Source organism: Centrocercus urophasianus, unplaced genomic scaffold, assembly GCF_019232065.1.
Source record: "Centrocercus urophasianus isolate 14NV4802_14NV808 unplaced genomic scaffold, USGS_Curo_1.0 seq_34, whole genome shotgun sequence".
In the NCBI taxonomy this organism is placed as follows: Eukaryota; Metazoa; Chordata; class Aves; order Galliformes; family Phasianidae; genus Centrocercus; species Centrocercus urophasianus.
In genome coordinates this window covers 7576788-7601698 of record NW_024884911.1, presented here as the reverse complement: position 1 = coordinate 7601698, position 24911 = coordinate 7576788, and the positions used below count along the sequence as shown (strand labels likewise).

At 44.3% G+C, this 24911-nt stretch overlaps 1 protein-coding gene across 3 annotated transcripts; it reads right to left on the bottom strand.

Moving 5' to 3' along the window:
- Positions 1–727: 727 nt before the first annotated feature.
- Positions 728–20114, bottom strand: LHX2 (LIM homeobox 2). Of its 3 annotated transcripts, none has more exons than XM_042830894.1 (5): positions 19777–20114; positions 16774–16979; positions 15911–16293; positions 8633–8838; positions 728–1521 (listed from the first exon to the last, which is right to left on the bottom strand). In XM_042830894.1, exons 1-5 carry the CDS (start codon positions 20002–20004, stop codon positions 1234–1236), a joined length of 1311 nt encoding a protein of 436 aa, XP_042686828.1. In that variant the 5' UTR covers positions 20005–20114; the 3' UTR covers positions 728–1233. The 3 variants fall into 3 exon arrangements, with proteins under 3 accessions (XP_042686828.1, XP_042686829.1, XP_042686830.1); XM_042830895.1 differs by having other exon boundaries at positions 16774–16976; XM_042830896.1 differs by lacking the exon at positions 728–1521 and adding an exon at positions 7570–7678.
- Between the last annotated feature and the right edge of the window lie 4797 nt (positions 20115–24911).

Sequence of the window (24911 nt, the reverse complement as noted above, 5' to 3'; positions counted from 1 at the left end):
TACAGAAAAGCATCTTTAAGAACAGTAGGAAAAAGAACTCAAAATATCAGTTATATTCTGCACTTTTTTTTTCTCCTGGAGAATGAATTCAGTCATATTCAAAGGTCCATAATAGTTAAAGGAATAATCACATTTATTGGTACTGATAATGTAATATTCTTCCTTGGCTTTTTATTCCTTCAAAGCATTACGAAAAATGTAAGGCTGTGACTTTGTAAAACATAGTTTTGCCTCATTTTTGCCCACCAATTTTGTAAAATTACCTGAAATACTTCCGTCTTTTTCCTAGGGAAAATATTACCTAATGCCACCTCTTAGCAGAGCGCTGGTGGCCGCACGGCCGGCAGGTACCTCGCCTGCCTCCACCATGGAAGGGGACGAGCCATCTCCTGTGCTAAAGCAAGACTGCTTTCATGAATGCCAGCTGAAGTCAAGCTTTTTTCACGCAACAAAATTAAGTATATTTTGTCTGTTTGAATTTTAACGGTATCTGATGATTTCTATCTGCAACTAACATTTATTTCTCTATACTGCAAATAGCTAGACTGTTGCACAAGGCAGACTTCTCACCCATATATACTTCAGGAACAGAAGAAATGCATACATCACATTAGAGTTATTCTAGGCAGATACCATGTTTGAAGTGCAATTTTCTAATCCTTTTAAATACAATCAGCCTATCTGGATTGTGAAACTCACGTTAGATGTAACTGTAGCCATTATGAAGTAGTTTCCAGAAGTGGTTTTATTATTGGTTAGATTTTACAAATTCTGGTATTCAAACAGACTTTGACTTCAAACTTCTAAAACAACAAAGCAACCAATGAAAGACTTAGGACTACTCAAAGTAACAAACTCTTATCATTTTTGCCCTGGTCATAAATATACAGAGAGAAAAAGAGAGAAGTGGACACAGAATTCAAAGTATGTAGATAAAACAGTGTATAAGGCACATGGCAGTCTTTGAAAATACAGAAGCTTTAGCCAACTTAAATTAATTGCTGTTTCCCTTGCTCAGTCCACAAAACTGTACAGTTACACAAATGTTGTGTTGCAATAGATCTTCCAAGTTATTCTTCAGTCCATACTCTGTAACACCAGAACACTAATTTCCTTCTGTTTTCTTAGGAGAGATCCTAACGGTGGTTAGTCAGTTGCTCAAAGCCTCTATTAAAATACACTTGGAATTTCAACTAAGGATAATTTCTTTTTTAAAGAAATTATTAAGAGTCATCAGAAAAGATTTGTAAGAGTTGTCTGTGAAGGACTTCGGGATTCATGAACCTCAAGACTTCCGGGCACTGACGTCAAGACAGATGTCACAGTAGGCATAGTAGGATTAGTCAAGTCCGTTAAGGTAGTGGGAGTGCTGGATGGACTCATGGAGGCATTGGATATTTCTGATGCAGGACCTGATGGGGTCCCTGCTTGGAGTGTTGAATCTGAAGTCTTATCCACCCCTGTGTTTTCTTGACGTAAGAGGTTCCGTCTGAATTTGGCTCGAGCATTTTGAAACCAAACCTGAAATAGTTTAATATAACAGGGTAGCATTTAAAGAGCTGCAGTGTTTAGAAAGCAAAAGCAAACTCACAAATTCATCAAAGCTTGAATGGGGGAAGATGCTTTTATGGTAACATGTAAGAAAAGTAGCCCCAGTCACGAAAAGTGTCCTCTGGATGCCTATGAAGCCTTCCTCTTTCCCTTTCCTGCAGTTCTCTGTGTAAACAGTCTGCTTGGGGCAGAAACAGGCTGAGGAGGGAGGAGGGGAGTTGTGTCAAGGCTGCCTGTGAAGATGCCGATAGGTTTGGGGGCTCCTGCAAACGCTCAATTTCTCTCGCTCCCAGAAGTACTTCTCAGGATGAGATGGAAATCAAGCATCTGATGAATACAAGCTAATGGGTTTGAGCACCTCACATCTCAAGTCTGCCTCCCATGGCATGCAGCAGTGACCTGGCCTGCAGTGCCCTGCCTGCCCGTGCTCCTGGAGCCCTCCTGGGAGCTTTCTCATGCCTCGGCCTCAGCAGCGCTCTCATTTTTTCTGCCTCTCTTTCTTACTCTTCTTTCTCAAATGCTTCAGCTCCTATGCCAAACTTATTTTAAATTTTTCCATCCTGGAATAATGATTGAAAAAGTGTCTTGAGTGGTATTAAATACTCACATTACATTAAAAAAATGTGATTTCAGAATAGGTGATATCCATATACAGCAAAGTTGTTTCCAAGATTTCTACTTCCTGCATTATTTATTATCTCACTGTATGTAAAGGACAAAAATAGGACTTCAGCTTTTTCAGTTAAATTGCTGCGTTTAGGTCAAAGTTAATAACCCTCTCCAAGCAGAGTTTGTTTAAAGATATAATACTTTTCTGACCTATTTGAAAATAGATATAATAAAATTTATTTCTGAAACTCACACAAAATCTAGGAACAGAATATTACGTGGATTAAATTTGAAAATGTCATTAAATGCTCCATATTCAACTTGTTGGTGCCATCCAATTCTACTGCTGCAACTAGCCGAAATTCCATAGTGCTTGTTTATCAGGAGGCCTTCTGTCACTGCCACTTTCTCTGTAATTGACTCAGTGCTGATCCCACTGTTCTCACATTGACCTATTTAAGGAATAAGATCGGGTCTTTCAATTCCAGGTGTAATTAAATTCATCATCTCTGTGTCTGTCAAAGAAAGGAACTGAGAGAGTCAAAGTACCTGCTCAGCCTTATTCCATCAGATTTCTCCCCGGTGGTTCATAGAGGAAAAATAAGTGTGCAGAGCTCACGAGGCTGTGATGTGGTCACAACATCCTACACAGAAACTCTGACTTCTAACTCTGAGCCAGCCCAGCTCCTGCTGCAAGATCTGCTTTAAGCTAGACTGCTAGCAGAGGAGTAATACACAAGTTGCAGTCCTGTGAAGTCTCCTCTTTCTCCTCTCATCTCACCAGCTGCAGTTAGAATTGATGAAGATGTCTCAGACCATTTTTCCTTTGACTGGTTTGCTTCTCATCTGCAGATGGTCCAGCCCCAAGTTTCCCCTATTATGCACTCCTGCTTTTTCTCAGGAAAGCCATCACCCCCAGCCAAGGATCTGTAAGTGCACGCACTCCCTCTTGCACTTCCTCCCATCAGTGCCACAAGGAAATGATTCTCAGGCATTGGTTCTCTTGGTGGCCATGAGAGCTGCATTCATACCTTACACCCTCACTTGTTTCTGGAAGTTTAGTATTTCAAAGCATTTTATGACTCCCTTTGTTAAAACACTTGGTTTAAAGAGTAAATATTGGTTTTACATATATCAAGAAAACAAAAATCTTCTAGATCAGCACTGGCAAAAATATATGTATTATTTTTTTAAACAGTCCGTAATAGCAGTGATGCTATTAAAGGCCAGTGATGCTGTATGAAAACAATAAATGCAGTACTTTTGCTTGAAACATTGTCAGCCAGCACATTCCTCTCACATGGCTGCTCATTCAGAGCCTGCAAGAAGGAGAAGTGGAAGAGCCACTGCACGGCTCTGAGCCAACATCCTGTGCAGGGTGTGCAGGTGAACCAAATTACTTTTGCTCTGGTCATTCAAGCTGTAAAGTCTCAATCACCAATGAGTAGGAATGGTAAAAATCAGCAATTCTATCACTTTTGGGATTGTTTTACTTTTCTATAAGAGATCATTTATATTTGTCCCACAAATGAATTTATTTGGCTTTGATTTTTTTTAAATACCCTTTCCAAAAAGGATCACGTGTATGAAGTTTAAATGTAAATTTAGAGAGGTGCCACTGTTGATATGTACCATAGTTACATCATAATTAAAGCAGAAAAAATCACTAGACCAGTTGTGTATACACACACCTCTGCAAAATTTCACATTTGTGTTCACTGAAAATACAGTTGTTTACGTATGTCAGTCTCAAATATGAGTAAAATTTCCATTCCTACTCACAGACAATTTTCTTGTGTAAAGTATGTGAAACTGCAGAACAGCATTTTGTTCAGTCCAGCTGCTCCTTAACTTTCACAGGGCAAAAAACTCTATGGTATTATTTCTGATTCTGATTTGAAATGTAGTAAGAAAATGAGCAAGATTGTTGGTGCTTCTGTATTCCCCTCTATCTTCTACTAAACATGAAAACCTGAGCCCAGATGGCTCTCAACCACTAATGCTGCTTTCAGGAGCTGTGAATGTGAGGTGGTTCATCCTCTCTTTAGCAGTGTTAGCTCACATCAGGCATAGCAAATATTTCATATTCTTGCAAGCATTATTAAAAAAATAGACAATATGACCCTTTCTCCTTCTTCCTCACTGAGTTATTGCCAAGGTTTTCCAGCTAATGACTGTAGAGCTCTCTCAATTCGTCTAACAATAAATATTTGAGTTATTACTGAAAAGGCATCTAAATATTTCTTAGCTGAAATTCTGAAAATGCTGTGTTTTATTATAGAAATGAATAACAAAATAATTACTGTAACAGTGATATTCCAGTATGCAATTAAGATACAGAAGTATTTAGCAAAGGCTTCACATTGAAGAGCAGTGAAAGAATTGGAACTACTGTTTTCTGAGCTGTAGGAAGGCAGTCCTGATTCTCTGCTGCTCTGCACTGTTACTCAGAGCTGTGCACAGCAGCATGCAGGAGCTGCCAAGGCAGGACTGCTGCCCCGTGCAGAATAGCAGCAGTGCTGCACCCGGAACAGCATTACATTGAAGTAAAGCAATAATAATCCAAATATACATAACTGAAAGAATTGTTCCAGAAGGACTTAACTCACATCAATTACACAATTAGGAATCTGGCCTTCTGAAAAAATAAACAAAATCATTGAGAAGTATGTAGTGTTTTTCTGTCCAACTGTATCATTTATAGGGCTGAGCTATTTCAAATCAAAGGGGAAAAATATGGATTAAAAACTCCCAGTGAAAAATAAAAGCAGCTGTGAGATCCACTGATGCTCCTACATTCTGGTGAGCAGAGCTGAATGCCTGTCGCTGGGCACTCAGCAGCTAGGCAGAGTGGTGCTGCAGTTAAAATGTCATGCTAGTGCTTCAGAGATCTGCACAACTAGTTCAGCTCTCTTTGTCTCCATTCTCCAACTGTAAAATGGGAATAAAATATTATCTCCATAAGAAAGGAAAGTATTGATAATAAATATGCTAAGTGTTGTAAAGAATTCTGATACTGTCATGTATGAAGCCAAGTAATCGTCTGAGATAACTTAATTTTGTAATGTCTCCATTGTTGCAATTGTTATATGCTGGTTGTACAAATAAAAATGCAAAGGATGTGCCAGCACATAGCAAACTGTTCAGTCACTGCACACACATTCTGGCTGTTCTGTCCCTATTATTAAGTGCACAGTTGAAAGAACTGTAGGATATTATAGGAACAAAGTCTCAGTAAGTCGTCCGCAGTATGCTGACCTACAGCAAACCTTCACCACAGAGGAGTGCAGGAAACTCATGCGTGATTGAGAAAATTTTCATATTTGTCAACTAGCGGAAAGTTAGCAAAGTGCAAATGTATGCAGTAACCTTTGGGAGGTCTTCAGAGCAACATTATTGGAGAGCGATTCCAAAAGGATGAGCGGTGTAAAGACACCACTGAAAAACAATGGTTCATGTTCCTAAACTGCTTCTGCCAGGGGTACGGCAGACCTGGCCGTATTGCAGACTCCTGGGTAGAGAGGAGGTACGCATAGCTATGGCCAGCAAATCCTATGTCCTTATGTCTATCTACTTCCACCTTCAGTTTCTGAACTCATAAAAATAAAGATCAATTCCAAATGAGTAACATTTATGACATTTACTTGGCTTACCATTAACTGGTCACTTTAATTACAAATGATAGTTCACAGCAATGGGCTTGTGCACCCTAGCTGCAGTTGCATTAAATTGCAAACATGAGGCTAAATGAGAGTCAAGATAAATCAAACAGGGAGTAAAAGTATAAAGAGGCTTACTGTAATTCTAATGTGTTTACTTTAGGAAAATAGTCTGCATTACAGGGCCACTGAAGGAAACGTCATTCTTGAAGCAGTGTGTTACATTTCCCTGCCATTCTGCTTCTGGATTTGGCCAGCTGATGACTGATTGTATACAAAGGCAAGACAGAAGTCAGGTCTTCCAGGTCTAATATTATAGATCATTAAGAAGATGGACAAACCCGGTTCTGATTTACAGATAAACCACCTTCATTACATGTTATATGGCACTGCCTCTACAGTAAGGGCTCTAAAACATTAGGAACTCTGCTCTGTGTGTTTGGAAATCCCACCGGTTTCAGAATTTGTTTGTCCCTTCATCTGCTACCTTATGCTTTCTATTAAAATACATTCTTCTAACGATATATGAAGTCATTATCCTTCATCTGCTGAACTGAAATCTGAGCATACAGAAAATAGAAGAGCTTACAGATACACCTAGAAACAACACAGGGAAAACAGAAAATTTCTCACCACTGGAATGTGTGCGCATACATCTGGGAGTCCGTGCGCCTCTAATATGTAAGGCAGACTAATACTAATGGTGCTTGTTTAGATCAATAGTGTCAGGGAATTACTTTGTGTTCAGTAAATGACACAGATAGAATGCCAACCTTTCTGGTACAGAAGAATTAACAAGTGACACTATCTCAGTAACCAACATCATGAAGAGTTTTCCCCAGCAAGGAGCAACCTTGAAACTTGTACAGGTAAACTTCAGTGTTTGAAAAATTACCTCCACAGCTTCACAAGACCGCATTATTTGCTCTCAAAGGTTAGAAATAAGCCAACTGGGCACAAAGATTCCAAAATTTTTTAAAATAAATATTTTTTAACTGGCCCAAATTAATTTTCAAACACAAACAACCAGCAAAGTATAAAGTAGAGAATGCTCCTAGCAGACAGGAAAACTCAAGCAATACGAGACAAGGTATCACTCGGAGTCATTTTCTTGAAGTGCCTCCAACAGATCATCCTCTGTGTGCAGTCCCCACCACCAACTGTTACCTTGCAACTCTCTTTATCTAAAGACACCCAGAGATAAAGGAGTATTTAACTGTGGAAGTAAGAGAAGTGAAACACTAATTACTGAAACCATGAAAAAAAAGTTAGTGAAATTGTAAGGGATTGGCACAAAAAAAAAGCACACCTTAAAACAGGAAGTTGTATTTAATATGGAAACAGAAGCAATCAAGAAAATGAAATAGAGTCTGAATGGAGACATGGAGTTCAGTTTCGGAGATGAGGAAATGTAAATAAGAAGGAAGGGACAGACAAAATGTCTTAGAAAGCAGTTGGAAGGACAGACCTGTGAGGTGAAATAAAAGGAGAGATGGAAGTCAGGTGGTGGTGCAGGTTGAGGAAAGAAAACAGAAAGATGACCAAGACAGAGGTGTTTTCCAGACACGGAAGTGATTTCTTCACACACTGTGTGAAATTTCTAAGATAATTCAGGTGTGAATATACTGTAACAGACAGCAGATACTACTGAAGTGTGCAAACTGATGATGAAATGAAGAAGTTTCAAAATAATGATAGCTAAATGCTGAAAATCCTTTCCTCCACATGCGTGGATAAAGGAGAGCCGCTGTAAGAGACACTATGCCAAGTGCCAGGATGTGCACCAGTAATGAAGGAGGAATCCGTTCCACCACCGCAAATCAGCTTCAAAAAACAAACAAAATCCAGTTCTGGGGGATCTAGCCAAGAAAATGAATTACACACAGTCTTTTATTAGCAGTTTTTATTAGGAAGCCTACAGACCTTTAGGTATTAACTCTGTAAGACCCACAATATCTCCAGTAAAGTCAGGTTTTTCTGTATTTTTGTCTACTGCCCTCTGTTTGGCTGCAAGAGCTATCCACTGTGCTTTCCCACGAGTCCATCTCTGAGCTCCAGCTTTCTCTATGAGGCCCCAAACTTTATTTTTCTATTATTAAGATCTATTTAAAGATTTCAGTTCTGGATTCTGGAGCATCACAGCTCCTATATGCCTAAATTTATCTCTAGTTACAGTTATTGAATAAGTGCTCATTAAAATGGACTTACTGAATCAGAACTACAAATTAAAATGGAACTGAGCCAACTGATATTCTTACCTTTCCTTCCCATAAAAACTCAGAGCATGTACCCTCCTACTCGAAAAAGTACTTTCAAAGCAGTCTTCTTTCACTCTAAGCCCTATGCTATGACTAAACAAAATGTATCTTTGCGAAATTAAATGTGTCCTCTTGCATTTTGACAGAAAAGAGATCTTTCCTGTCCAGATAAAATAGATCCAAATGCCTGATTACTTTCTTATAAAGACAACTGCTCACATTAATTTCTAAATTAAAACCTATTTACATTAACTGAAATAATTTACTTTTTCTTGCAGCAGATCAGAAGTCAAACCATGCACCAGAGTTAACTAACTTCAGGAAAGTAAGCAGACCCCAAACCTTAACAACTGCCATTAAAAATCAGAGCGCGAGCGATCTGCTTTTGGGAAGCTGAAACTAAACAACTTTTCTCATACTTTCCAGAATTGAACTGAATTTTCCCAGGAGGTATGAATGACTATGAAAAGCTCGAGGATAAGCAAAATCCACAGCATTCCAAACATAAAATTGATATTTTATTTACTTTTCAAGACAAAAGACTGCTCTTCTTACCTGAAGAACTCTTTTGGTCAGGCCAGTTTTCTGAGCTAGCTGTTTCAAGTCCTTGGCATCAGGATTGTGGTTAATAGCAAAGTATGACTTCATTGTCCGCAACTGGTGGTGTTTGAATGATGTCCTCATTCGCTTTGTTTTTTGATTGCTGGGGTATTGCTGGTCTCTATCCAGGTGGTCACCATCGTTTTCATTGCAGCTTAAAGCTTAAGGCAACAAGAGGAAAAGGCGTGGAAATCTATTGCTCCGTGACCAACATTGTTTGCAGTTCATCTGAGTGCAGCAATTAAAATAACATACCATGGCATGTATTGTACTGGTACAAACCCTACTTGCCTTCCCCTCCATTTCTGCATCTTCTATGTTTCCCTTACAATAACCAGTCTGCAAGGACCCTCACCTGCCTCTTTATGGCTTTTAAAATGTCAAGTCTGTTTCCTTTTTTCTTTCCTCCATCTCCACACAGCCTTTCCTCCACTTTCTGTTTGTAGGACAGTAGCTGTCCTCAACTCTGTAAAGTGTTTTAATGTACTTTGTATCACTATAAATTGCATTGTAATGTACAAAGAAAGCTGCACAATAGAGTCCACTTAAACCTCGATGGAACAGACCAGTTAAAATTATAATTATTTCCTCCATCAAACTAAACCCTGTAGAGTACAAGAGAGACCATTAAATGAAACACTATAAAAGAAATAAAGTTTGTAGGTACCAGACAGCAAATTATAATTTGACTAGCTCGAGAAATAAAGCTGTTAATACAATATATCAGCACCAAATTCAAAATTAATTTTTTTTATTATTAATATTTCACTCTTTAAGTATTTGAAAGTAATAGTTTGAATGATTGATTCTCTTAAAATCTTTTAAATCACTGAATGGGAATGACTGATACATTTGCATAAATTAAAGTCTGCAAGAGACCTCTGCAACCAAGGAACACTGCAATAATTATCCAATTGTATTGCATGTTGAATGCCAAGCAAAACAGTCTCACGGACCAAAAGTCAATCTTGATTTATATGTGCATGCAGCAAGTCATAGAAAAACTCTGGAAAAAAAAAAAACAAACCATTAAGCACCAAGCTTAGATTCAGTAAAAAAATCATGGATCTATCTAAAAATGAGCTCTGATGAGCTGTCATTCATTTACTTTTTCTGCACCAATATCTGCAACTCCCTTTTAATTCCCTATAAGTTTTATGTTAAAAGTAATGACAACTCACCAATGTCTGTTCTGTGCTGCATGCAAAAAAAAACCTCTCACAAACACATTTTAAAATGTGAATTATTGGTGAAACTCTTAAGCAGATAAACAGGTTTTTTTTCACTTCTCCACTACAGCTCGTTTGCTACAATGGAGTCCATCTCATGGACATGCATATATTTGTAGTCTAACTTAACTTCATATCATTTATCAGTTTTTTAGCCCTGCTGAATACATACGATTTCTGAAAGGCATGCATTAAAATTGCTTTTTAAAAACCTACATTAAATGTGTGTTCTTATAAGAAAAACGTGCAAAGAGAGACAATGGAAAGCAGTTCAGCAGCATGTACTGTAGCTGCTTTGTGAACTTCAGCTTCTCAAAAACTTTTTACAAGCTATGGTGCAGTACAAACGAGGCCTGCGAGAGCTCAGTGCTACAACATCTCTGTGCTTCTGTACTGCTACAATTAAAAAAAAAAAGACAAAAATTGTGCTGTACATGTAAGTGTGTGTGTGCATACATCTGTATAAACCCTTCACAGTCAGCTTCCTTATGCCCAATTCCTAGTAATAAGAAGCATTTCTGCTTCTTGTCGTGTATGGAGGAACTGGAGCACCTGAACTTAGAAGGTGTAAGACATACAAAAGGAGACTGTAAAATCATAGAATCCATGGAGCTGGACAGAGTGCAGCAAGATCTGTCCTTTGGTTGAAGAACTGAGATCCAAGGTGCAAAGCTGCAGCAATCCCACCAGCCCCAGAATCCTTCACAGCTAAGTTCTTCCTCTGAAGAATACTGTGAAGAATAACTGAAACTATATTGCTTATAGCAAATGGCATTATGGAAATGTGGAACAACATGGTGTTTGGTTCTAAACATACAGAGTTTCATATATTAGAAATAGAAAAGATCTCTGTGTTCCCTTAAACGCTTTCAAATTCCAGAAATAACAAGGCCAAGAGCTAGGAGAAAATGCAGCAAAATATCTATCTGGAGGACTGAGATCTGTTCATGTTGATATGCAACAAAACAAGTCCTACGGCTGCTAGTAGTTGGATCTTATCCTCTTCTGTAAAGAATGATATACAATCAGGACCCAAGAAAATAGACTTGATTCTAAACGCTCCCAGAAGGGAATGAAGGTATCAGCTTTTCATCAAGCCCTTACTTGATAATGAGCAATTTGCTCTATGAATTTCTCATAATTCTTAATAAAAATAATACTAAAATAGCAGTAAATATGCACCACTCTTGTCCTTTGCTGGGAAGAAAGTCACAAAGCAGATTTTGAAGTGCGTGAGAGCATGAGCTGCTCCTCACCAGGCACCACCCAGCTTGACATTAGCGCCAGTCTCACATGTGGTTGTGGTACTTGGCACCATCTCCAAAATGCTGTTTTATTAGATCTGATCCGAGGTACATCTCTTACATCAACATGCCATGTCTATGGGCATTGCAGGTGTGGAGGTACAGAAGCACAAGGAGGTTTGCAGAGTGGAGTTTCTGCAGAAGGTGTCACGATGCCAGACACCATACAGGCTCCTCCTGCAGCCAGCTTCTTTTCAGGCACGTGCTCCCTGTTCCTTCGTGGCATCCCTGTGTCTCCCAAAGGAACTGCTCAACCACCCATGCTTACAGTTCCCATTCAATTGCAGTGCCTAGGACTCATGCTGGGAATTTCAGAAATACAACTGGCAAAATTCAGGTCAAACTGAAGAGTTTTAAATTAACCATTTCATTTCTGCTTTGTGATAAAACAAATTCTGAAGTGGTGCCAAGTGTCTTTTAGATCCCAGACCATTTATTTCTAGGCCCTTTCTGCCCCCCAACCCTCAACAGTCCCACACCAGACCATCACCCTGCCGTCCCCCAGCTGCTCTCAGCTCACAGCCTTACCACAGCATTGTGACAGAGATTCTTTTTGGCCACAGAAAGTGAAGTCCACTGAGAACATCACTAGAAATTGGGTCCTGCTCCCTAAGATCAATATTGGTGATCAAAATATCATCTACAGAATAATGTGCACAGCTGTCTCTAAAACCAACAATGTGAGAACAAAGAGGGATGCACTGTTATCCTTACAGTAAATACTATTTGAAGAAGAAAACTCAGGAGCACTGCTTCACACTTCGATCACCAGATTGTGTGTGCTGGGAGTCAGAGCAAAGCACGTGCTTTGCTAGCAGGTAGAAAAGTTATGGAACGTGAAGAAGATGGGAAAGAGGAATTTCCTTGGGAGGAACTTCTCTTCTTAGTAGTTTGTTTGACACGTCAAGTTACCCAAAAAGAAAACAAATGAATCCTGATGCTGAAAGCATGGTGAAACAAGAAGCACATTAGGAGCACGTATCAGCTAGCCGTTCCAATGGCTCTGGAACATGCACCCCTTTCCTTCTGCAAGAGACCTCTGCCTGGAGACAGAACTTAGGTTAAGGAGATGGGGCAGGGCTGCGGCCCCGTTTGTTGCTGGGTAGGAGCACTCGAAGGACTCTGTGGAGAAACAGTGGGGTCGGAAGCAGCCTTCCTCCCCAGTGGCAGGAGGAGACACTCAGTCACCGGAACCCTCATCGCAACCAGGATTAAAATTTAACCCGGCTCCCGTAAGGATTCCGTGGTGTGCGGAGCACGCGACGTTTCCCCCCTGCCGCTGGGGCGCCCGGCGGCACCCTGGAGAAGCACCGGGCAGGGCCGCAGAGCGCGGGGCGCGGAACGGCGGCCCTGCCACGGCACCCCGAGAGCGGCCCGGCCCCGCGGCGCCTCTAGGGGGAGAGAGCGGCCCGGGCCCGGAGCGGACAAAGGGCGGGAGGCGGCCGGGCCGGGCGCTGCGGGAGGAGCCGTCCGCGGAGGGCTTTTCCCCTCAATTAAGCCAATTGAATGGCGCTGAATGGCCGGTGCGAGCGCGCCGTCGGTCCCCGCGCTCCGCGATTAACCCGGCCGGCCGCGGATCCGCTCTGCCCGCAGGGTCCGGAGCGGGCGGAGGCTGCACGGGGCGCCCACGGGACACGGCGGAGCCCCCGGCAGCCCCGGGCCGGCAGTGCGCCCTGGAGAGCGGCTGCTTGCGCCCGGGGTGACCCGTCCGAGCGCCGGGGGAAGAAAAGGAGGAGGGAAAGGACGGAACTCTCATTTTTTCTTAGGAAACTGCTGTGAAACGACCCCTATTTTAGCTGTGGCTTCTGTTTGCTCGTTCTGCTACTGTACCCGCGGGAACGCTGATTTTGAGCTTTCGGTCCCGGAGGACGTGAGGAGAGAAAAGAGAAATCAGCTCTGCGAAACTTTCCGGGTTTTTCCGAATTCCGTCGAGAGAAAACTTTCCGCAAAGGCGCCTGCAGGGCGGCGATCCGCAGAGCCCCGCGCTGCCACACGGAGCGGCCCGGCCCCGCAACGCCCCGCAACGCCCCGCAGCACGCAGCTAGCGATGGAAGGAAATGTTTCTCGACACCTTTGCTGTTTGCACAGATCGCGGGTGTTTTACCAGCTCGTGCCGCCCCCAGCCCCTACAACTATCATGTTAAGGGTTATTGTACTGTCTTCATATTAAAGACAGACCAGATAGACATGAATAAAATATAGCAAGCTGTGGGAGGTTTGGGGCCTAATTCACAAAGGGAGCGTTCAGAATTCTTTACAGGTGCGTCTGTGTTCAGCAAGCTTTCAGCCACTGATTTACTGACCTAAAAAAAAAGGAAAACCAAACAAAAAAAAAAAAAAAAAATAATCAAGAATCCAACCCAAAAGTGAAAAAAGGAGCGATGATCACAGAACACACTTTGGGGGTTGGGGGGAGGGGAGGGAAAAAAAAAAAACCACGAAATCTTTTTGAAGTTTCGGCATCCTTCTAAGCTATTTTCCACTTGTCAGGCTCCATCCACATCCAGAACTCATCGTCCCCGTGCAAACAGCGTTTCGTTTAAGTAGAAAAAAAGAGGCAGCGAGCCAGACCAATTCACGTCGCAGATGAATGTTTGCTGCTACTTACGAAATAATTCCCATCTCAACTCCGGCTGTATTTACGGGTCCCCCTTTTCCCACCACCTCTGGGTGTAGATTTATTTACACAAAGTATTCTACACAAATTACCAGCAACAAACACTCTCGAAGGACAATATTGTTCGTTCCTAGTGCAATTCTCAGAAGGGAAGGAGAAGGTCCATTAAAAATAACTCGAGAGAAACCATCACGCACTTTTCAACGGTCTCCTTTAGAAGACACAAAATAGAAGGCTTTGCAATCATTTCCTGCTTTGTGAAATTTTAAACCAACGGAACACCCGCTCTGATTTCCAAGCTCAATGGCACTTATTACCATGTAAATTAATTGATTATTGGTTTAGTAAGCAGTTAAGTAGATAAATAGCTTCAGCAGAGAAGCTGAAGATTCCTCGAAGACCTGTTAAGCTTCAGTTACGGGGTCTAACCCAAAATTAGAAAAGCAAAACGGGAGGGCAATTATTTTTGAACGATTTGTTAAGGTACATTTAAGGACGGTTCCTTCGGGAGGTCAGGGAGCGGCAGGGCTTTCTCAGGCTGCTCCCAGCCGGGACAGATGCCGCCGGTTCGGTTACAGGTCCTTTGAAACCGAACATCTGCCCTGCACAGGGGGACAGCGGAACGGCAATTACAGTCGAATCCCTCCGAAAAGGAAACATTTCTAAACGGGCAGGACGCACATTTTCTGAGCGTTTGAAAGCTCGCAGTTGCACACACCTTTCACCACGGGACACCTACGGATTTTTGTACGGATTTCCATATTATTCAGCTATCGGTAAAACCCGCGATTGGTGGCAATTTTATTCCTGAGGCGTACTTGGCACTCGGAGACGCTCCTTTTCTCCTTGCCATTTTCAGCACAAAGCGTCGGCTCCGGCTCCCCGTTCCCCACGCGTTCTCTCTCCCTGCCCGCTGCCCGGTCCGGATGCTCCCTTCCCTCCTTCCCCCCCCATCTGGCGCCACCTCGGGGAGGCAAAACGCGACGGAAGGACGGGAGCCCTACGGGACGAATCTGAGCCCCGCAGATTGAAGAGAAAACGCGCTCGAAACAACGGGAAACATCGCAAACAATACGGAAGTGGCACAACGAAACGGGCGCCTAACGGGACAGCTTATGGGTGCTCAGGTCTGAAGGAAACCCCACCTCCGCCTTGAGTTCGAACCGCACCTAGATCTAAGCGTTTTCTACCGTCCAAGAACTTTTCCCTTTTGCACACAAGGAGCAGCGCCGGCGATCACGGTGTTCTGGCGAGGGAAGGAGGGAGGCAGGAGACTGCCGGAATTCCTTTACCTACGGAATTACAGTGCTGTTATGGTGGGGAGATTAAACGAGGAAGGACATCAGCTCAGCAGCTGAGCGCCTAGAGCCTGAGACACGGAGTTCCTGCGCAGTCCGCAGGCTTGTGGCTGTCACCGGGTTTGCCCACTTTCTTCTTACTGCTGTTCTCAGTTAAGAGGAAGAGGCTGCGACTCGGGGCAGCGAATGGAGATGCTGTGAGTTTCCTGACTCCTCTGAATCACCTCTGATGCACACAAATCCGGCCGAGTCTGGCACCGCAGGAGCAGACTCGAGGCTGCTGCAGCACATGCTTCCTGCAGCCCCTGCAGGCTCCGCGGGCACCGCAGCCCAACCTGCCAGGAAACAGCCACCCCTGTCCCTCCTCTCTCTCTCCTTTTCCTTCCAAAACTCCGAGGCGCAAGAGCTCGGGAGAAGGACAGAAACATTCACTCATCAGCAGCCTTTGAGGGTGTAGCTACTAAAGAAAATTCACAGCTCTCTGAAGTGCTAACTTACAATCTCTGGTTTCCAGATTTTATTTCAGGCTACACCCCCCCCCCCCCCCCCCTTCTCCCCCTCCTTAACCAGATGACCTTGCTTCAAAACATTTTATTTCCAGCTGAAGTGAAAAATGCTAACATATTAGCTTCTGTAATTGCAGTTTGACAGCACTTGATCTCAATAATTATGCTGCAGCTAAACTATTATTAACGGTTTAAGCTAAAATAAACGGAAATCCCCCTTTGGAAGTGAACAGAAACAAACCGTTTGAATTGTTGCTGGGGGAAGACAGGGTCTCTTACCTGCATTGTAGGCTGCCAGATCTGCCCCAGGCCCTGGGCTTTTCCTTTTCCTGGGTCTCCCCTTCTGGACAGTCCCCACGCCGTTATAATAAGGCAGTCCCAAAGTATTGGCAGAGCCCGCACCCAACGCTGGGCCCTTCCCAGCGGCTACATCCGAGTGATTGAAATGCACCTGGTACTCCCCCTGGATGAGAGTCTCGAAATGGAGGCGGCAATACACCAGATTGTCCTTCATGCCGAAGTGGTCGCCGGTGGTCAGCATCTTGTTGCAAGTGGTGCAAGTGAAGCAGTTTAAGTGGTATACCAAATCCCTGGCCCTCATGACCATTTCGGAGGCAGAAATCCCCAGGTGACATCTCGCACATCTCTGCACGGAAAATCTCCTGCAAAACAGAACGGCCAGAGGAGGCGGTGAGAGGCGCATCCCGCTCTTCGTCGTGTCTGCTTGGGAGACGACAGAAGAAGAGGGGCCGCGGGCCGGGGCCGTACAGAGCCGGCGCCGCACAGAGCCGCCAGCGGCCTCGGGGCCGCTTCCCACCGGCATCGCGGCGGTCGGGGCTGCCCCCCACCCCACGAACGGTCCCGGCGGTGGGCCCGCAACCGGCCGGGAGGACAGCGTGCCCCGAGTCCTCGGCCCCGCGCGGAGACACGCGTGGGGACAGCGAGCCCTCCCGGTACGGCTCTGCTCCCTGCCCCGCGCACAGCCGGGGAGAGCCGCGTCCCTTCCCCGCGCCATCCCCCCCGCCGGCGCTTCGGAAGCTGCCGCCCCCGGGGACCCGCGCCCTCCGACCCCTACGCAGCCCCCAGGACCGACCGGACGTGAGAAGTCCGAGCGGGTCCCCCCGCGCCGGGACGGGCTGTACCTGTAGTAATCCTCCTTGCAGTAAATGCTGCCGTCCTTGCTGAAGCAGGTGAGCTCGGACTCCAGGTTGAGTTTACATTCACAGCACTTCAGGCAGCGCATGTGCCACTGTTTGTCCACAGCCAGGAGGTAATAACGGTCGGAGATTTTCCCCCCGCAGCCGGCGCACAGGGCAGCCCGGTCACTGCTGATGGAAGGCATGGTCTGCTGGGGGAAAACAATTTCGGACCGTTAGCGAGAGGGAGAAGCTCGGGCGCTGCTGCGCTCTCCCGCCTCTGCACGGCCGCGTGTCCCCCCGCTGCAGCGCAGAGCGCGCCGTTGGGGCTCCGTCCGGTCCGGCCCCGTGGCTCCCCGGGGGCAGACACTGCCCGGCCCGGCGGGAGGGGGAAACGCAGCAAGAAGGAACCTGGGAGGCGTCTGGATGAGACCCAGGAATTCTTTTTTTTTTTTTTTCTCTCTCTCTTTTTTTTTTTTTTTTTTTTTTTTTTTTTTCTTTTATGAATTTGCCAATCCCAGGAACGAGAAAAGATGCTCCTCACCAGCCAGGTGCAACAATCAGAACAGGGAAAATCGCAGACAGTTCATTTTAAATTTGATTATTATGGATACACGGAGAGTATCTGCATAGTTAATGCTCCGTGAGTGCGTATATGTGGAGCGTGTCCGCGTGTGTATTTTCCTAGCAATAAAACTCCAAGTGAATTACGATCAAACCCCCAGCAGCCACAGTGGCACAGGCGCAGCTCCCTGCAAGCTGCTTCCAAACAAATGTACCCAAAGCTGCCGTGACCCAAAGCACCGGAGGGATCGGTAAATAAAACTGTGAAGAAGACGAGCGTTACTAAATCTGAGGTGCAGAATGTTTTACCGGGAAAACGAAATAGTGAGAAATAAAGTGGGACGAAACAACAGAATGCTTTAGATTATGCTGGGATAAACTTGGAAGCAATAAAACTAAATGTAACCCCTATATAATTTAATAGTTCAGTGTCAAATCGCAATCCAATCGAAACCCCCTGGAAAAAAGAAAGAAAGAAAGAAAAACAAATACATACAAATTCTGTCAACTCCTACCAAGAGGGAGAAAAAAAAAAAAAAGCAAAAAATATCGGAAACCGTTTAAGTGCTCTCATGTGTTTCACCCCGCACCCCAAAACAGAGTTGGAGACGAGAGGTGCAGAACAGAGCAATATTTACGGCAGGTCTGGCAATGCCCATTTCATTCTAAACTTACTGTTATCATGGCACTCTGCTCAAAACCACACTGCAGATTTGTCCTTGTGCAAGACAACTCCAAACACTTTCCCCCCCCCAAACACGCAGTTTGTTTTGATTCGGGAAGGGGGGCGATCTGTTTGTTTACTTTTACCTCCTCTAGAGCCTGAAGTCCCTGCGCAAAGCGAGAAGAGAGAATGCAGCTAACCGGGAGACCCAAAAGAAAGGAGCTATTTGTTCCAGCACAGGCGAGACCGGCTGCATCCACCCAGCAGATCACAAAACCCCATCGCTGTGAGCACCACTGTTTGCAGTACAGCATTTCCACTATCAGAAGTGCATGTGAACACAACGATGGCACTACGACAGCCACGAGTCCACTGATGCCTAATTTCCTTAAGGCATGAACTGAACTCCGACTGGGGATTGTTTTACACAAGAAGTAGTTTCTCATAAACCAACTTCAAATGAAACGCAACTTTTCTGCTTTGCTTATCCAGTATCAAAAATATTCTGATGCCTGGAATTGGTATTTAAGAATCCAGTATTCTATTCCACTATTCATTGCATCCACATGTGAATGTAAATAAATTATATCAATAGATAAAGATATCGTGCCACAATATTTATTCCAGTAAAGAAAACTTGATATTGTTTAATTATATGCAGAAATATAAACTTAAAAAAAAACAATGACCAAAAAAACCCAAAAAAACACAAAAAACAAAAAACAACCAACCAAACCCTTCAGATGAGAAATCATGCTATTGTACAAAGGCTGCTCTAGCCCATATTTTGGGATTAAATAATCTGACTGTCACTTTTAAGAACATTTCTACATAACATTTAGACGTAACGCATTGCTGAAGCCTTGAAAGCCACGATCAGACACCCTCCTTGCACATCACCTTACAGGACAGAGTTACTTAAATGGAATAATTTCACTCCAGAAATTTCTTTTCTTTAAAAAAAATAAAAAATAAAAAAAAATAAAGTACACGATAAATACTGACTCAGTTAAATTAATATTCTTATAAAATTTCTTCTGCTTTGCTGCTTAATTCTGGCTCGAAGGATGCATCCTTTTATCATCTAAAAGCACTGCCCACCAGCAGATATAAGATAAGATGTGGTAAAGTTACAAAGACTTGCATCCATTTCCCTGAAACTCGTCTTCCAGATCCGTTCACCAAGTTCAGAAATCCAGTGCTCATGGATCTTCCTACTACAAGAAATCATGATTTAAAGATGGTAGAAATTTGGGGATTTTGTTTTGCTTATTTGTTTGTTTGCTTTTGTTTGGGCTTTTCTATGCTATAATGTCTACTTCAGTGTAGATATCTCACCTGAAAAACAACACCGAATTGGATTCTCTGGTATTTATTTCCATTCTGCAGACAAAAATTTTGCTGTGCCCAAACGTTATCTGTACAAAAGCATACTTTGCCTCTCCCAAAAAACTTCTGAAGGCCGAACTGGCTGGGGGAAGGGAAGGCGTGCGTGGACGCTACCAAAAGGCTGCTCCAGCTTTCTGTTTCTTGCAAGAGCAGCACCGTTTGTTCCACCCAAGCGTTACTATTACTATGCATGTTATTAATAATTAACAGTTTCATGCCTTTCCCCATGGTTTTACTCAATCTTTTGGAGTGCCTTCATGCTTAAATTTCTTCCGATTTAGTATTATGCAGACGTTTCCCCCCGATCTGTTACTTTAAGGGAAAAGCTGTATTTTTGAAGGGTTCGTTACGTTTAGGGAGTTGAACGACTCTCCCATTCCTTTGCCTCCTACCGTTTCGGTCTCTCCCCTGTCTATAGCCGAGCTGATGGCCGGTGCTTCGCTTTTGGTTCTCCGATCCATCTCGTCGATGACCCCGTGCATCTCCGAGCCGGACAGGCTGTGGAAAAGCATCGCTGAGGAAGACGAGGAGGAGGCCCCGAATTGCTGCTTCAGCTGACAGTTGTCGGGGTCCCTGCAGGAGCCCAGAACTTGCATTAAGCGGAGCCCTCCCCCATGCATCTAGCACGCCCCGTCTTTCCTCGGGCTCAGGGCTCTCCACCCGGCGGAGATCTCCGGAGCGGGGCGCAGGCTCTGATCCGAGGTTTCAAGGGGACGGGGTGCAAAGCAGGCGAGCGGAGGGGATGAGGGAGAGGGGCCGAGAGGCGCTGCGCGCCCCGGGACGCCGAGCTAGGCTGCTGCGCGGCCCCGGCGCATCCCTCCGGGAGGCTTCTTCAGCGCAGGGCTCATCGCCCCAGGTGCAGTCCCAGGCTTTATGCTCTGGCCCAGCTGACAGGAGGCTGGGCAGGCATACGATCGGGAGGAATTAATAAATAAGATAAATATATATTAAAAAAAATACACCATCTTCGGTGAGAAATAAAAAGAGTGATGACCAGCCCCTACATCGTACAGTGCGAAATTTAGAAAGCGAGGGAGAGGGAGCGCGGCAGGCGGAGAGCAGGCTGATGCTGCAAGAGGATGGGGCGGGTGCCCACCGTACGCACTCACAGTCCAGAGGGCTGGCAGCGGCAGCAGCTCAGGGGCAAAGTTTGCTCCTTCCCCCGCTCCTCCCCCAGCCTGCTGGAGCTCATTGGGAAAAGAAAAAGCCAAGGGGAAGGAGGAAGAGTTGGATGGGCACCAGATGGGACGGGCACTCGGCGGCCCCCCTCTCTCCTTAAAGCGGCGCGGCCCGCGGGCCCGGGAGGCTGCTGGCGGGGCACTGCTGGCGGGGGGCGGCCGCGCCGCACCGCGGGGGAGCACAGCAGGAGCACAGCAGAAGCGGTGGCGGTAGCAGAAGCGGCGGCGGTGGCGGCGGCGGCGGTGGCAGCGGAGCCGGAGCCGCCGCCCGCCGCGGTGCCTGCGAGCGGCGCGTCTGCAGCTCGGGCGCCGCGCGAGGCTCCGCGCCTTTTCTACAGCCCCTCTGACATCATGTCCTGCCCCGCCGCCATTGGCTGCCGCCGCGCCCGGGCCCGCCGGCATGTGCTCGGGGCTGGGAGGCGCGCAGGGGCCGCGGCCCTCCTCGGCCCTCGTCGGCCCCGCCGCCCCGCTCCCGGCCGCTCCGCTCCCGGCCCAGCGTGCACGGCGGCTCGCGTCCCGCGTTGGCGGCGCTCTGGGGACTGCGGAGGTCGGTAGCCCTCCGAGTTGGAGGCACCGAACCCGCTGATGGCACGCCGAGCGCCTCCAACGAGGCCCTTCCCGAACAACGTCTGCCACGAGAACGTGGCCGGCTGTGCCGCCCTTGGCCGCGAAGCCTTCTGCTGGTGGCGGCTTCTGCTCCTCCGCCCGAGCCGGCCGCAGGAGCGCTGGGCCAGAAAGGCCTGCCCTGAACTTCAGGAGAAGCTTCGGGAAACCTCCAGAAAAGACGGGGAGTGCAAAATGGGAAAGCGCTCATCATGTCTTAGTATGTACTCAGAAGGTGGATACTAAGGGTGCAGTAATTAGTGTTAAAGACGCCAATATCACAGTTAGAATTATACTAGAAAAGTAGAGCAATGGAAAGTAAACCTGAACGTACATCTGAGATGATGAGACCCGCTGCTTTGTCCGTGCCTGCAAATGATTACATCACTTGGGGCACCAGAATTACGGGTCTGAAGCAGGGATGTACCTCTTCCAGGTGCGGTAAAGGTATCGCTGTCTTTGCTACAATTGGAGTGACTTCATTTAGATTCACAGCTGGCTAGGTTTATGTGTTCTGTTCTTAGAATAATCAAGGCTTTTTACCATCTTTCTGGTGAATTGCTCTGAGCAGTTAAATATACTTGCATGTCACAGAGGAGAACAAAGTCTCTGGTAGAGGTGCGTGTGAAATTGCCACTGGACTGCACTGGAAACCGTTCAGAACACAAGCTAGTTTGTCATCCATGGGAACTAGTCAAAGACTGTCCTAAAACCACATCTTGAAGACAGCAGATGTTCATGTTTTAGTTCAGATTAGAATTCTACAAAGAATTACTAGGACTGTGTAATGCTTATGTCAATAAAGTAATTTATCCCTTCCTTCAATTACAAGACATCTCAAACACCGTCTCACGCGGGAGGTTTGCCTCCAGTAATGCTGATGTGGAGTACTGCTCACTTGACACCATGGACACCGTATCTTGCCGTGCAACAGCAGCATGCAGTTCAGTTCTGTGTCATGTAACTGATCACACAGATTTTGGAAGTGGGAAAGGTCATGGATTTGTACACTCCATCTGACAATACCGATTATCTAAAAGATTTTTTTTTTTAAATTAAAATACGATATTTTATGTATTGCCTAAGTGGCTGGAACCATTAAAACCAGTAGCATGTCAGGCAGGTAAGCCGTGACTTCCAACCACAGGCCATCTCTGATTACCTTCTAAATGCATATACAAACACATGAAGACATCCAACCCTTGCTACCAAAACACAGGGAGAGTAGCAGAATGTAAACACAAAGCTGCTAATGTACACACTGACACATGAATGACATTTACATTGTTCAGAATAAAATCCAGGGTATTCTTGAATAATGAGCAGCAGAAAAATTGCTACAGCAAAATAATCTTTACAATCAACTGCAGATTCATTTGAAGTAAGAGTTTTTTTTCATTAAAAAATGGTGCAGCTAATAATAAAGTCTTTTAACCTGTATTTTGTTATAGGTGACAGGTGAACAAATCACAGGTCTTGAGTTTCTCTACCCTGCCTCTCTTGGTAACGTCATCTCCAGCACCATCTGCTACCTACCAGACAAACAGACCAACCACATAATGAGGTACCAGCTTCCACCCAGCTACCGTGACTAAATCAGAACAAAAGACTCAACGCCTCCTTCAACAAAGGAACACAAGTCTAAGCTGTCTTTGCTAATTGCTGGGTTTCAGGTTGTCTGTTACAGATTTTAAGTGAGCTACAAACTTCCATCAAATACTTATAGCTGTTGGATAAAGGTACTAAGAATAAAAGATAAATGGAAGCAAAAGGTAAGAGATAAGAAAGCTTAGGAAATAAGTAACTACTTATGGTAATTTAAAGGCTGTGAAATAATATAAACATGAAAAACCAGGGGGCAGAGTGATTGATATCTCATATGTTTTTGATGCCCCTACGGTTATTAGACTGCAATATATGGGGGCATACAATAAACTATGAATTAAAATGTAATTGTAGCTTCAGGCATCTTCTTCATTGTCTGCTGTGGTGTTATGTCTTCATGCACCGTGATTGACAAGGTGTAATTAATCATCTTACTCAGTTGTAAATATGGGCACCCTTCACAGTAGGCATCAGGAAGTGTGTACCAGCAAAGGAAGCAATAGTTGACGCTGATACACCATTAAATCAAAATCAGAGCGCTTATACGTTCGGAAATGTGTGTTTGGTGTGATGCTGTTATCATTTATTTCTAAAATACTGTATCAACAGATTTACTTGATTTGCAAGTTAACTACAACATTAACTGGTTTTATTTATTTTGTCTCTTCTTCATTTTTATAGGCAATGATGTTGTTCTCCTAAAATGCGAGACAGTTTGCTTCTTGTCAGCAAGTGGAGCTCAGCTCAGCTTCATCTCCCTGAGCTGCTGGAGGCAGACCAGTGTGCTACAGATTCACTTGCTCAATAGGCTGACTTGAAACGATTCTGGGAAATTATTGCTCCATTCATATATCACTTTTTGCACTTGCTATATGCCAAATGAGGCACTTTGGGTGATTTTAAAGTGAAAGAAAATAATGAAATAAGCTTATTAAGAAACACCATTCAGTTTTAAAAAAAGACTCTTCTTGCCACAGATGCTGTCCCCAAACTGTAAATGAGCATATTTATAGATGTTTTTAGTATTCCAGGGTAAGAAAGATTTAATATCTGTTTCTCTGTCTAAATGATTGCTGTCCCTACCCAGTTAGTGCAGAAATGGTGCATGAGTCACAGGAAATTTAAGTGGTTTGTCTCAGGAAAATTTGGTGGTATGCATTTTTTTGATGCATGTAGAGCTGTTGAATGAATAATTGGCAACCTATTTAATGTCCCTTGCTTTAAAGCTGTCTAGTACATTTGCTGTATAAAAAATGTCTTTCAAAGCTGTTAAATATGTAACAAAAAGAGGTTGCTATCACCATTCTGACATGAACAAAGCCATACAGCGAGCTGCCTGAGGTACTTCCAGCATGGTACTAATTGCAAACACAATAAAAAATGAAAATTCGCAAAGTTCTCAAATTCCATTTCTTTGCAGCATCAGCTGATTACTGTTATAAAAAAACATACAGTAAAAGCATCAGTCTAGGAATTAGCCATTAAATATTACCTAAGCCAGGCATTCTGGGGGGAGTGGGGAATCTGTTGGATCTGTAATTTCACCGTTTACCCCTGGCTGAATAAGATCTCTGGCTGTCTCTGAAGCAAACCGAGCTTAAAACAGCAACATGCTTTCAAGAAGATGATTGGCTAAGAATGGGTTTTATTTTGATTTGAAAAACTGTCAATCATAGATAAAAAGACCAAGTAGTATCATTATATAAGAGCTAATAATGTTTGTCTGATAATCCAAGAATACGCAGGAAAAATAAATCACAAAGTTTCAAAGGAAAATATTCAGAATGTTTTGCCCAGATGTTGTGTAGAAATTGTTTGGTGCTGGTACAAGCGGTAGATTTCAGATAAATATACAAGCATCTATCTGTGTGTGCAAGAGAGAAACAAGATACCCATAATCTTGAATACTTCAGTTTATATAGCCACAGCTATTTAAACAATTCCAAAACTGCCTCTACGGGTGTTAGAGAGGGAGGGAAATCTTCAGCCACATGATCTTCTCTCCAGAGTCCTGTTAAATCCACTGAACTTAAAACAGAACAAGAAGTGTGAAATATGGGTTTGAACATGTTATGTCAGAAATGTAAAGGTTGGAAGCCTTTTTAGTAACTGATATTAATATTGTATTAAATGTTATGAAA